This window comes from Schistocerca piceifrons, chromosome 1, assembly GCF_021461385.2.
Source record: "Schistocerca piceifrons isolate TAMUIC-IGC-003096 chromosome 1, iqSchPice1.1, whole genome shotgun sequence".
NCBI classification, from domain to species: domain Eukaryota; kingdom Metazoa; phylum Arthropoda; class Insecta; order Orthoptera; family Acrididae; genus Schistocerca; species Schistocerca piceifrons.
The window spans coordinates 897122702-897136934 of NC_060138.1; the positions used below are offsets into that span (position 1 = coordinate 897122702).

The 14233-nt window shown below is 37.7% G+C and overlaps 1 protein-coding gene across 4 annotated transcripts in view; it reads right to left on the reverse strand.

Annotated features, from left to right (window-relative positions):
* The window catches only part of LOC124716918 (serine protease svh-1-like), a 470384-nt gene that overhangs the window by 51436 nt on the left and 404715 nt on the right, over positions 1 to 14233 (reverse strand). For all 4 annotated transcript variants that reach the window (XM_047243502.1, XM_047243517.1, XM_047243493.1 and 1 more), the window contains 4 exons: positions 12984 to 13142; positions 12104 to 12253; positions 11535 to 11766; positions 11247 to 11426 (listed from right to left, as the gene is read on the reverse strand). In XM_047243502.1, the coding sequence (XP_047099458.1) occupies positions 11247 to 11426; positions 11535 to 11766; positions 12104 to 12253; positions 12984 to 13142 (721 nt within the window). The remainder of the gene's footprint in view (positions 1 to 11246; positions 11427 to 11534; positions 11767 to 12103; positions 12254 to 12983; positions 13143 to 14233) is intronic.

The following is a 14233-nucleotide window of genomic DNA, read 5'->3' on the forward strand; positions in this document are numbered from 1 at the left end:
AATACAAAAGTCTCAAAAATGAGATTGACAGGAAGCGCAAAATGGATAGCAGGGATGGCTAGAGGACAAATGTAAGGATGCAGAGGCTTTTATCTCACTAGGGTAAGATAGATGCTGCCTACAGGAAAATTAAAGAGACCTTTGGAGAAAGGAGAACCACTTGCATGAATATCAAGAGCTTTGGTGGAAACCCAGTTCTAAGCAAAGAAGGGAAAGCAGAAAGGTGGAAGGAGTATATAGAGGGTCTATACAAGGGCAATGTACTTGAGGACAATATTATGGAAATGGAAGAGGATGTAGATGAAGATGAAATGGGAGATATGATACTGCGTGAAGAGTTTGACAGAGCACTGAAAGACCTGAGTCGAAACAAGGCCCCCAGAGTAGACAACATTCCATTAGAATTACTGACGGCCTTTGGAGAGCCAGTCCTGACAAAACTCTACCATCTAATGAGCAAAATGTATGAGACAGGCGAAATACCCTCAGACTTCAAGAAGAAAGCAGGTGTTGACAGATGTGAAAATTACCAAACTATCATTTTAATAAGTCACAGCTACAAAATACTAACGTGAATTCTTTACAGACGAATGGAAAAACTAATAGAAGCCGACCTCGGGGAAGATCAGTTTGGATTCCGTAGAAATGTTGGAACACGTGAGGCAATACTGACCCTACGACTTATCTTAGAAGAAAGATTAAGGAAAGGCAAACCTATGTTTCTAGCATTTGTAGACTTAGAGAAAGCTTTTGACAATGTTGATTGGAGTACTCTCTTTCAAATTCTGAAGGTGGCAGGGGTAAAATACAGGGAGCAAAAGGCTATTTACAATTTGCACAGAAAGCAGATGGCAGTTATAAGAGTCAAGGGGTATGAAAGGGAAGCAGTGGTTGGGAAGGGAGTGAGACAGGGTTGTAGCCTCTCCCTGATGTTATTCAATCTGTATATTGAGCAAGTAGTAAAGGAAACAAAAGAAAAGTTCAGAGTAGGTATTAAAATCCATGGAGAAGAAATAAAAACTTTGAGGTTCACTGATGACATTGGAATTCTGTCAGAGACAGCAAAGGACTTGGAAGAGCAGCTGAACGGAATGGACAGTGTCTTGAAAGGAGGCTATAAGATGAACATCAACAAAAGCAAAATGAGGATAATGGAATGTAGTTGAATTAAGTCGTTTGATGCTGAGGGAATTAGATTAGGAAATGAGACACTTAAAGTAGTAAAGGAGTTTTGCTATTTGGGGAGCAAAATAACCGATGATTGTCGAATTAGAGAGGATATAAAATGTAGAATGGCAATAGCAAGGAAAGCGTTTCTGAAGAAGAAAAATTTGTTAACATCAAGTATAGATTTAAGTGTCAGGAAGTCGTTTCTGAAAGTATTTGTGTGGAGTGTAGCCATGTATGGAAGTGAAATGTGGGCAATAAATAGTTTAGACAAGAAAAAAATAGAACCTTTCGAAATGTGGTGCTACAGAAGAATGCTGAAGATTAGATGGGTAGATCACATTACTAATGAGGAGGTATTGAATAGAATTGGGGAGAAGAGGAGCTTGTGGCACAACTTGACTAGAAGGAATCGGTTGATAGGACATGTTCTGAGACATCGAGGGATCACCAATTTAGTATTGGAGGGCAGCGTGGAGGGTAAAAATCGTAGAGGGAGACCAAGAGATGAATACACTAAGCAGATTCAGAAGGATGTAGGCTGCAGTAGGTACTGGGAGATGAAGAAGCTTGCGCAGGATAGAGTAGCATGGAGAGCTGCATCAAACCAATCTCAGGACTGAAGACCACAACAACAGTGTCCTCTTGGGTAAGCACCTGCCAGATTCGTTCTTCTTGCGAAGCGGACACTCGCTGAATTAATTCTGCTTTCAATCGGTCGTAGCTGTTCGTTCCCAGTGGGCTAATTATGATGTCTTGAACCTCAGCAGTGTACTGTTGATCTAGTTGGCTGACCACTAGCGTGAATTTTATGGCATCGACCGTGATACCTGCATAGAAAAATTCGTTCTTCTTGCGAAGTGGACACTCGCTGAATTAGTTCTGCTTTCAATCGGTCGTAGCTGTTCGTTCCCAGTGGGCTAATTATGATGTCTTGAACCTCAGCAGCGTACTGTTGATCTAGTTGGCTGACCACTAGCGTGAATTTTATGGCATCGACCGTGATACCTGCATAGAACAAATTTGCTTCAACTTGCGCAAACCACAGGGATGGATTGCGCGGCCAGAAGGGTGGTAGTGGCACCGCTAGATGTACCACACAAGTATTTGTTAGCTCTGTTGGATTCGCCGCCATCTCAATTTCTTGCAAGGACTTCTCGTAAATTCAGTGTGCATGCAGGAAATCATGTCAGGGTCACCATCTTGTTGGTACCGGTTTGAATTATCACGATTGACAGTTTAACATCTGCGTGTGTTTGTAGGCTGAATAAGGAAAGTAGGCTTGACTCAGCTTGATGTATCAATTTATTAACGAAGCCCTACTGGTAGAACAGACCATAATACACTGCAATCAATAACTCATGTGAAGGTGTGAGAAATGTTGAGTACGGTAAATCATTCCGTATCTAACACTTGGATTCATGCTTCTTGTCAAGGAGTAGGACGTGGAACAGAAATCAACAATCAAAGAGTAAATGACAACAAATGTCACTTGCGTATAGCGTCTCTTGCGTGTAGCGGGAAAGTTTCGTGGTACTGTACTTGCAAAAACCCACACGTCATGACGCTGGATGATGACAGAAGATACCACAGTCAATATAATTCATTCTCATCCTCTCCTTCAATGATGAAATATTTTAGTGATCCAATACTTACAGACATCATGCTGCAAATGATATTGTAATATTTCCTGTATTAGTGATGGAGGAATGTAATACATATATTTATATTTAAACTTACATTTCTCCATGACTAATACAGGAAATATTACAATATCATTTTTCAACATGGTACCAATAAGTATTTGAAGCAATTATGATGCTGCAATATATGACATAATACACACTGCTTTGGAAACTAAGCACAGAAGGCCAAATTCATCACATTGCTGAAGGAGAGACTACAAGTTTACAAAAAAATCTGTAATATATATTGAACTTGAGAGGAAAATTACCTGTAATGACAACATTCATCAAATTCATACATTAACTGAAATAATGCAAGGGAACATTGTCCTCATTCTGAAAGAACAGATCAGATGATTAGTTTACAAATAAAAAGCTGAAGTCAAGTTACATTATGTGAAAAACAAGAACATTTTACTAACGCCAAGGACTGTTTAGGGACCCCAAGACAGTTTATCAAAGATTGTGAATGCAGCAGAAAAATCAGTTTGGATGGGAACCCTATACAAAATGTTCAAATACATCACTGTGCTGCTATGCGTATCCATTCGTTCATTACAATACTTCACTAATAATATCCTGAAAAGTATCCATAGTAACAGCAATCATCATTGTCTGAACAAACATCACTATGTTGTTTGTCAGCATTCCATTGATAAACATTTGTATTTTATGTGTCCCTAGTTCCTGAGTACATGAGTGTGATTTGGGTCTTATCTCTAATGACTGGGCCTTTGGGCAGATTAAAAATGCAAGGATGTCTTCCCATCAATATCTCAGCAGAGCAGTGTTGTACAACTGAATAAAAAATAATGATGCTTATAACAGAAACCTATTGTAAATACATTATGTGAAGCATTGCCTCTTAGCTTGAATAGTTTATGCAGTATGATTCTCGGACTGACAAGCAGACGACGACTTCTGGAAATAATGATGTGGTACACTTGCCAGGAACCTTGAATTACACATGGGCATTAGTAATGAAGGGAGATGAGACTTGTTAGAACTGAAAACAGGGTGTATATTCAGACGAGGAAAAAAAAATCACGGATTTTTCCTGGATTTCCCGGTTAAAAATACATTTTCTCTCAGATGAAAACACATTTTTCTGTGTTAAGTGACAGTGTACTTTTCCTTGGAACTGTAAAACTTATCAGCCTTTGAGTGGTTATGCTTTTATACACCAGTGTAGAATTTTCCCGCATTTTGGAAAAGGGAACTCAGGGTAAAAAACGTTTTGGAAAAATGTTTGATATGCGGCAACATGTTCACTGCATATTTTCGTATTACGAAAGTATAAATTCGAATTCCACCAAACACCACATGTTACTCTCCAAGGCATTGAAATGGAGATTGCAATGTGCTTTTGTAAGCCAGTCTTAGCTCATGTCACGTGATCTCAGCATCCGATGACAGCGGATATTTAGAGCATAGGACACGTGATGTAATCGGCCAATAGCAGCATCACTGTTAAGTAGTGCGAACACACAAATAGAAAAAGTTAAAAGTTTAAATTAATAAACACAGTGTTGCTACAAGAAAAGAAAAGCTTTCACATATAATATTGGTCTGGAAGGTTAATAAGCTGGAAGAGAAGCAAAGTTTTCACATATAATGTTGATCTTTTTTGCGCTTGTTACATGTTAAGATACATCACACAAATGTGCCAGTAAAGTGTTTAACAATGATATAACTGACTTATCTTCTGGGCTCAAAATTATTCTAAATGGTTATCTTCAAAGAGTTGATCTTTAAATGAGAGTCAAATGCTCTGCGATTTAAGAAATTCATCATACATTCGTGCACTTAGTTCATCATCCATAAAAGGGTATTTACTTTGAAAGTAATGCTTCTCAAACAACCATTCACAATATTTTCCCACGACCAGTTAGAAATAGGTTCGTTTCAGCAATTACCAGAGAGCGCCAGATAACAGGCACCACTGCGCTTGCGATGACGCAGCCCTTATGTTCATATGTGTAAAACATTAAAAGGTCTTACATTATGTCATAAAAGAAACAAGACATTAGAGGACACTTTAAGAGCATCAGAATTTCATGAACCATACTAAAACACATTGTTTGGTTTGAAGTGCACATTTGTATGTCCAGATTTGGATATAAATTTTCTTGGAGTACCAGTACTGTATTATCTCATGTTTGGTTCTTTATTATTGAAATACCATGCATGCCGGAAGATGAAAACGTGCACCTGAAATGCAGCAAACTGTTGAAGCTAGCCAATAGTGTGGACTTAAACATTTCATTTCAAATAAATTGACTGCCTCAGTGGAAAAGATTTATTAAAAGCCAAATTTCTTTAGCAAACCGACAATAATAACTTCATTGTTCTGCCAGGTGATTAATGCTTGACTGTCACAAAGGTCCAGATAAAATAAAATCTGAAACTAATAACATGTTTTAGCCTTCCATAATTATATGAATGTATTTTAATTGACTTGATAGCTTCCAGCCAAAGAAATCCGTTTTGTTTTCATTTGGCATGAGAGCAATAAACGAAGAGGAAACAGCAAAATCACTAAACATAAGCATGAGTCACAAGAAGACTACCCACCTCCCGACCTACAGCTCAGACCGCTCTGTGCATCAGCACTGGATCTACGATATTTCCGAACCAGGGCAATATTCAAAATTGAAACTTTGGGAACTTATTGCCCATGAGTTGTACTAACAAATAAAAAATAAATCGAAAGTTGACATTTTTGGTCAATTTCATCAATGTCCCCCCTTAATGACCTTTTGTCTGTTAAATTGCCAGATGCTAAGGTTGTTTTGTTTGCAGATGATACAAACACTGCAATATGTAGCAATTCAAAGTACAGATTTAGAAATAGCTGCTAATCAAATTTTCACTGAAATTATTAAATGGTTTAGAGTTAATTCACTGTCATTAAAATTTGAAAAAACCCACTATATGCAGTTCAGAACCTGTAAGAGTCTTCCTTCCATCATGTGTATAACATATGAAGACATACAGATAGAAGAGGTTGAGAGTGTTAAATTTCTGGGATTACAACTTGATAGTAAATTCAGTTGGGAAGAGCATACCACAGAATCGGTGAAGTGCCTAAATAAGTCTGTATTTGCAGTGAGAATGATTTCAGATGTAGGAGATATAAATATCCAAAAACTTGCTTCTTTGCTTACTTTCATTCTATCATATCACACGGGATCATATTCTAGGGTAACTCATCAAACCAAGCAAAAGTTTTTAGCATGCAAAATCATCTAATAAGACTCATTTATGGTGTAAATTCAAGAACATAATGTAGAATCTTTTTCAAGGAGCTTGTAACAACAACGACGCTGTACTATTGTACATATAAGTAAATTTTTTTTCCATCTGATTTTTTGATAAATTAATGTAATTGATGTTCTGATTTCATTTCTTTTTTGTTTCATGCCATTGTGTTAAGGAAACTGTAAACAAGTTTCAATGTGAATATTTATGTTTATGTCAAATGTCAAGCAATATTGTAACAGAATTGAAATGTAAGAAACGTGGAAACTGTTGTAAGATGTTTAAAATTGTAACTGTGCGTATGGTCCATACGTAGGCAGTGTGTTAGGATATGTAGACTGCAAAACCTTGGGTGAATACCCGGGCTATCGGGGAGTGGTAAAAGGTGGATGGCAGGCGAGCGCGGGAAAATGCATGCGGGCACTGCACGGCACAACGGGCTCAGCAGTTGTAGTTGGAGTTTGGCATTGGTCTGAGCAACACCTTCTGGAGCGAGGAGGCTCTCCTGGAAGACGTAGTTTCACTGAGCCTCGGGTATGCTGTTCCAACGCCCACACAGCATGGCAAAATTCCATAGGCACTAAATGGAAAAGTACTGCGACGCTAAGAAGAATTAAAGTGCCGATACGTCAAGAGCCATAGCTGTGGTTGTATGTGTGCTCTGTGCCTCGCCATCTCACCGCCCGCCAACTGCCGCATCGATACAAGCAGGTTGAAACTTTTAGTACTGTATTCGTATGGACCATAGAGTGAACTGTTCAATAATAACCTAAATTGTACCAGAACTTTCCCCTCATTTGATTATCCTCACAACTAACCTAGGCAGGGTCCTTTCCAAATGTTGTGCAATCCAAGTGTCCCGAAATGAAAAATTAAATTTTGTGTTAATAATAATTACTTGCAGACCTAGTTATGTTAGAATGATGTTTAAAGAACTGTTTTGTTAATGAACCAGTAAATGAATAACGAAGGCCTAACGAAGTTGAAAGATAACTTTAATATTGATATAGTAATGAAGTTTAATTATTTCGAGACAGATATAAAGGTATTTAAATGAGAAGTAAATAAGATAAAAGGAGTAGTAATTCATATACTGGAAATCTTAAATGCATGATAATTTCAGTAACCAATTTTTTTTATATCGTAATTATAACAGTTTTAGGGTCCCCCCCCCCCCCCCCATTTTAAAGTTAAAGTCAATATATAAGTCAAAATTTATCAGTGTTTTATCTTTATCAAAATTGACATTTTATGTGTGGCTCGAAAGTGCTATTCCTAGGGTAACCTATGCCCGATTTTAATCAGATCAATAGACAGTATAGAGTCTTGTAGTATACATTATAGTGCAGTGTTATGTATTCATGATTTTTTCCATATCAGTACAGAACGTGAAACTATCAGTTCAATAGATTTTCTGGTTCTAAAATTCTACTATATTATGCAGTGTTACTACTTGTTGTTTTGCATGAATGTACATCAACTTGTACAGGGAAGAAACTCAGTTAATCCCTAATTAGGCTGGCGACCGTATTATTATCAAATTGGTAGCATCTTCAGCGTTGCTTTTGGTACATATTGACGTGTAATTGCATTTTGAACTTACTTGACAGATCATTGTTAGTACAGAGTGGGTGTAAGTCTGATTTGCCACCATTCAGGTACATGCGGTCAATATCTATATGAAAATCCTGTCGTGTAAGGTGAACCCCGCTCACTTACCATAGTACAGGCTTTAATGAGTATTGTGTGCCCCACGCGCACGTTACAAGCTCTGCATGCTAACCACTGCTTCTCAGTAAGTTTATTCCTTAATGAAATTTTTTGCAAGTAATATATCTATATTTCCGTCCAGTAGCTAGTATCAATACTAGGAGCATTCTACATAAAGACCTAAGATCACTTATTTTGGTCCAAAAAGGGGTCCAATATTCAGGAACACATATTTTCAATAAATTTCGAGCAACCATTAAAAACTTGGTTTCAGATAAAACACAGTTTCAACAGAGTTTGAAAGACATTTTGATAGGCAACTCCTTGCACTCTACAGATGAATATCTTAACTGGGACTGTTAGACTAGCTTAAGTAAAAAGTCTGGCGGATTTCAGTTTTGACAGCACTTAATGACAAGTCAAGATTAGGTATTGTTGTGTGTGATAAATTTATTAAAGGCGTATTAATTCTGTAAATATTAACAGTTCCAGTTTACTGTAATGTATTTACCTGTTTTGACCATCTCCTGACAAATGATCAGGGTAGTGAGTATTATATTCAAATGCTTTATACTTTATGTTACACTTTCTGACATGAAAGAATCTGACATGGAGAATCATCTCCTGTTGGGTCTACAGAATGAAAACTGAAACTGAATCTAAATCTAATCTAATCTACTCTCATCTCAAATGACCACCAGTTACTCAATTGTTAAGTACATTTGGAAATATGAGATTCACAATAAGTTACGATTTAGACTCCAGATGAGTCTCTCAGTTGAACACATCATCTCCATGTTGAATGATGGCTAAAATACTAAATTATGTCTTACACACACACACACACACACACACACACACACACACACACACACGTGTGTGTGTGTGTGTGTGTGTGTGTGTGTGTGTGTGTGTGTTTGTTTGTTGCATGTCAGTAAACATTAACTGGGAAGTGAGTGATTGCACATGCTGAAAGCCAGTTTGAGTCTCTGACTTAAGATGTGTGTGTGTTATTTGCAGTTTCATTTTTGTGATATGTAATAGAAGTCAGCCTAAACAAATGCCACTCATGACATGTTTCATGTGACATCCAGTGCTGAAGAAAGGTGTCAGTCTGTTTTCCATTACAAACAAAATGGTTTTTAAAATGGAATTCTACAGACCTCCCCAATACAATGGTCTCAAATTAGTCTAGTGTGATATTCATTTCAGTGATATGTATTAATAGCAACAATAAACCATGAAGAATAACCAGCCTTCCAGCAGTGGCAGAACCAACCTGGCATGTGCTGGTTGCTACTGCCATGCATAGGTGCTGCTGTAGTACTGGCTATTCTTCATGATTTACTGTCTCGGTTAGTACATTAGGGTTCCGGAGCTGAGACAACACTGTGGATTGAGCTGCAAACAGAGCGCAAGACAGCTATCATCCAATGTTGTAGTCACATTACAATTCTGACTAATTGCTTGTTACTGAATACAAACATCATCTATCCACCAGTCCCACACATGCATCACTGTCAAATGAGCATAACCTGTATAATTGAATATCATGTTACAACAAACCAATTTCCTGGAGGCTGATTATTTTATCTTGTCCAAACTTGTTACCACACCTGTATTGACACTTATTCAAAAGCAGCTGGACTGAAATGCAAGATAATTTTTTCCACAGTATTATCATCATGAACCAAAAATGAAATGGATGCCTGAACGGGGGAAATAGTCATCCAACAATCAAGACTAAAACACAACTCATTCAGGAAGATACTGCTTAGTCTGTTTTATAATTGTCACAGCATTTCCATAAGATGCATGGAGTCCAGAATTTTCCTGTGAAATGTTATCAAGATATTCTAAAAATCTGCTCCCAGATATAAAGCAATAGAGGCAAGGAATTATAGTGGAAAATTTCCAATCCTTCCAATAATCAGACAACTGCTACATCTGTTTCCAATCCATATTACTATATATTAACTGAAGGCAGCATCTCTCCACTTAGGCTGTACTTATTTAGACCATTTCTTTTGTTATCTGATTAGTTTTGGCATTTACAACCCATTGTCAAGTGTTTAGTTCAAACAACAAATGAAAGTGGTAGCATATTTAGAAGTGCTTCCATTTATGTTAATTTACAAATTATACTAGAATATGAGTTTTACAGATACAGGTCCACTTAAGTGCACCATGAAAAGGACAATTTGTAAATGAAATTGAACCACAGCACATGATACGAATACATTGCCACTTTCATGCGTAAGACACCTTGTTCAAGCTAAATACTCAACAAGGGATTAAAAACCTGGGACTAGTCATGTATCAAAGTAAAGCAAAGCAAGCAAACAAGGCTACGTGTGCTGGCCCAGACAGGCCACTCCAGATCTACTGCTGCCATGTCATCCTATGCTAGTGTCATCATTTGGATGCAGTATGGAGGGGCATGGGTTCAGCACACAGCTCTTCTGAGCGTTGTTGGCCTTCTTGAGCTTCAAGGCACTATTTCTCACTCACATAGCTACTCTGTTGGCACCATGAGGCTCAGTGCACCCTGTTCATGTCTTACCATTGAGGAAAAATCCATGGCAGTACCGGTAATCGTACACGGACCTTCTGCACAGCAGTCAGACACACTGACCACTAAGCTACAGTGGCAGAATGTGTAACAAAGAAGAGGTCCAAATAAATACAGCCCATGTGGACAAATGATGGCTCATTTAATAATTTAGTGAGTGTGGTGACCATTACAAAAAGATCGTACCCCACTAGTAATACCCCCAAACAAGACACACTTACTGACTGAATTACTGTTTCATCAGCAATAACATATAATATACAACTACAGTTCCCTATTAATTGTAAGAATATTAATATAATGGCTTTTACTAGTCATTATCTTCACATATTAACTGTTATTATTTAAGATTAATTTTCAACTCTAATTTCTTGGACAGAAATTCTTTCCTAAGAACATCTTACATCTTACAAAAACTTTCTCAACTTCTTCTATATTAAACAGCTTTTGCTTTGTGTTTGTCTGCAAGCAAATGGCTGATAATGGCTACTACTGAAGCTAATGCACCTAGCACATGCAATGACTAGTAGCTAAAGATAAAAAACAGCATCAACTTCCTCCAGGCAGCAGCATTTCTTCCTCTAATGGCTAGTGTGTGTGTGTGTGTGTGTGTGTGTGTGTGTGTGTGTGTGTGTGTGTGTGTGTGCGTGAGAGAGAGAGAGAGAGAGAGAGAGAGAGAGAGAGAGAGAGAGAGAGAGAGAGAGAGAGAGAGAGAGAGAGAGAGAGAGATAGGGTGGGTGATTCAAATGATTAGAAAACATATTCTCTTTTCCAAACATTTAAACACATTTCCGAACATGTAAACACACACAAAGGTGCAGGTAAGAGTATGTAATGTACATATCACCCACCTTCATTTAGACAAACAAGGGGCCCTCCTGAATCACCTTTACATGAATCTGCACCACCATCCAAGTACCCTGCACAGAACATTGCATCTGTAATTTTTCTATCACCATAAACAAATGGTGCTCGACATGTTTCCTGTGATAATATTGGAACCCACGATGCTCTTAGTAGCCGGGAATGCCCTGAAATTCAATTTCGTAAAGAAAAAACAAGTCAAATATTGATTGTGTGCATCTAATTCTTAAACTGGTAAAATGGTAAAAGAATTTAACTGTTGTATAGAAATATACCTGATTTAGGGCTTCTAACAGAGCCCCATCCAGATATTGTACAGTTAAGCCCAGAAGGATAAGCTGAATTTGGCTCTGGAAGACATACTGGTTGAACCATGTCTCCTAACAAAATTCCCCTTGATTTAAGTTTCAGCAAAGCAATATCACTGTTAAGACGTAAACCTTTATTAAATCCTTCAGGAATATAAATTTCATCAATTAGTGCTTCTTGTTCTGCCTCGTCAAAAACCTGCAACATTAAGTACACAATTTCTAAACTGCCAGTCATTACTCTGTAACCGTGGAGGTGATATCACAAAACAAAACTGAAATTGAACTGAGCTAATATGTAATCTGAATAAATTAAGATAACATGCAATAGATGCTAAAATCCAAAAGAGCAATAATAAAATGTATTTTTCTAACAGAGTAGGCTCCCTGAATACTCAGGAAAAAGCTCAAACCTGTCTTGTAATTATAAGGATGAATAAATGATCATGGGTGATGGCTAGGCTCATTATTTACAGGAGCAACTTCTGAGATATTCAGAGACTGAATTGGATCAAAATTTGGACTGATCTACATACCTCTGTGTCATAGTCACCAACTCGAACAAAGTATGCTACCTTCATAAAATCTTGAAGACAATGTGCAGCTGTCAAGATGTGTAGAGGGGAGATTATTACAGCGCCACACCAGTGAACTGATTTCATACTTGTGCGGACTCGTATACTTGCCTAAGATAAGAAATCACTTCATTAATCAATAAAGAGAATAATTTAATGCATCACAATGTTTATTATGAATAAATAGAAAATATTAATGATCTCTTATAATACATATAACTAGATCTACATCCACTGAAAGCCTACATGACTGACAGTCAAAAAATTGAGTGTATCCTGAGATGAAAGATTTTAATGTGATGGTGGCTAGACATTATATGCACATTGTGCATTCACTGCTGTTATTAATCTTATTAAGAGTGAGATAAATGATAAAGTACCACCACAGTGACAACATCTGTACATTCAGCCACTACTATGGGATCCCATATACTTAAGTTCTGGCTTGTAGTGACTGTCTGTGGTTGCCAACACCAACTGATGACCACTACCTAGGTAACCTGATCAGAATGTAACAGGATTGTGCACTGTGTTTTGAGAGGTAAATGGGAGGGCTGTGTTGACCCATTCTGTACTCCCATCATGTCTAAGCTCACACATATTTCCAGACACGCACATGGTGCAACCTTCTCTCTCTTTCTCTCTCTCTCTCTCTCACTCACTCTCTCTTTCACTCTCCATAACAAAGGTAAAATTCCCTAGCTTGTGAATCTGCACATCAAAAGAAATATGTAGTTACTTATGAGACATCAAAAAGTCCATATTTTTTAATTACTTGACATTCTTTTTAGCAATGTAAATCTTAGTTACTCTGTTTGCACTACTGCAATAGCACACTTACCTGCCAAGGATATGAACCTTTCTCCACAACAGAGCCAGTCAGTACTCTTGCCTCTGAAATTACGGCATCCACATAATTATTTATTTCTCTCATGCCACATTCGGTAGGTAGTATTTGTTCAGCAGTTGTTGTATATGTAATAGTAGTATTTTTTGAAGCCTATAAAATAGCAATTCAATGTGAAAATAATAAGAAACATAAAAATTAAAATTCGTTATCAAATTAATTTTTTCAAGATGCTACTACAATGCATGAAAGCACTGACATTTGACAACATACTCAAAAATCCATAAAAAAGACAGAAAAAACTACTCACACGCACACACACACACACACACACACACACACACACACACACACAGACATGAAAATTTGTACGTTGAACTGGAACCAGAGCAGCTGCAGAAAAATGTAAACATCAATGTTGGAGGGTTATGTATAATAGTGGGATGAGGCTTAAAGCACACAATATACTATTGATGCTCCCACTAATTTGTGCCCTGTGATACATGAGAAACGTTAAAATATACAATGCAAAGCAGTAAATGGTTTCAGAATGAGATTTTCACTCTGCAGCGGAGTGTGCGCTGATATGAAACTTCCTGGCAGATTAAAACTGTGTGTTGGACCAAGACTCGAACTCGGGACCTTTGCCTTTCATGGGCAAGTGCTCTACTAACTGAGCTACCCAAGCACAACTCACGTCCCTTCCTCACAGCTTCACTTCTGCCAGTACCTCGTCTCCTACCTTCCAAATTTCACAGAAGGGCTCCTGCGAACCTTGCAAAACTAGCACTCCTGGAAGAGAGAGGTACTGACAGAAGTGAAGCTGTGAGGACGGGGCATGAGTCATGCTTGGGTAGCTCAGATGGTAGAGCACTTGCTGCGAGAGGCAAAGGTCCCGAGTTCGAGTCTCGGTCTGGCACACAGTTTTAATCTGCCAAGAAGTTTCAGTAAATGGTTTGTCGCTAATGCACATTTAGAGACTTTTTATGTGATACATCAATGATCTGTTCAATACACAGGTAAAGCTGATGATTTTTCTAATTCTTTGTATTTATCTGTGTTTGCCCATTTCTTGGCATCACAGTGTTTTGCTAAAATTTCTGTGCTAGCATTATACATATGCTACCAATGAAGAGTTGCCCTCATTGAGTCTTCATTTGGCCAATGGATTAAATCATTAAGTCTACATGATTACCCAATAGATACAGGATAGTTCAGTTATATTACAATAAGATAAATAAAAG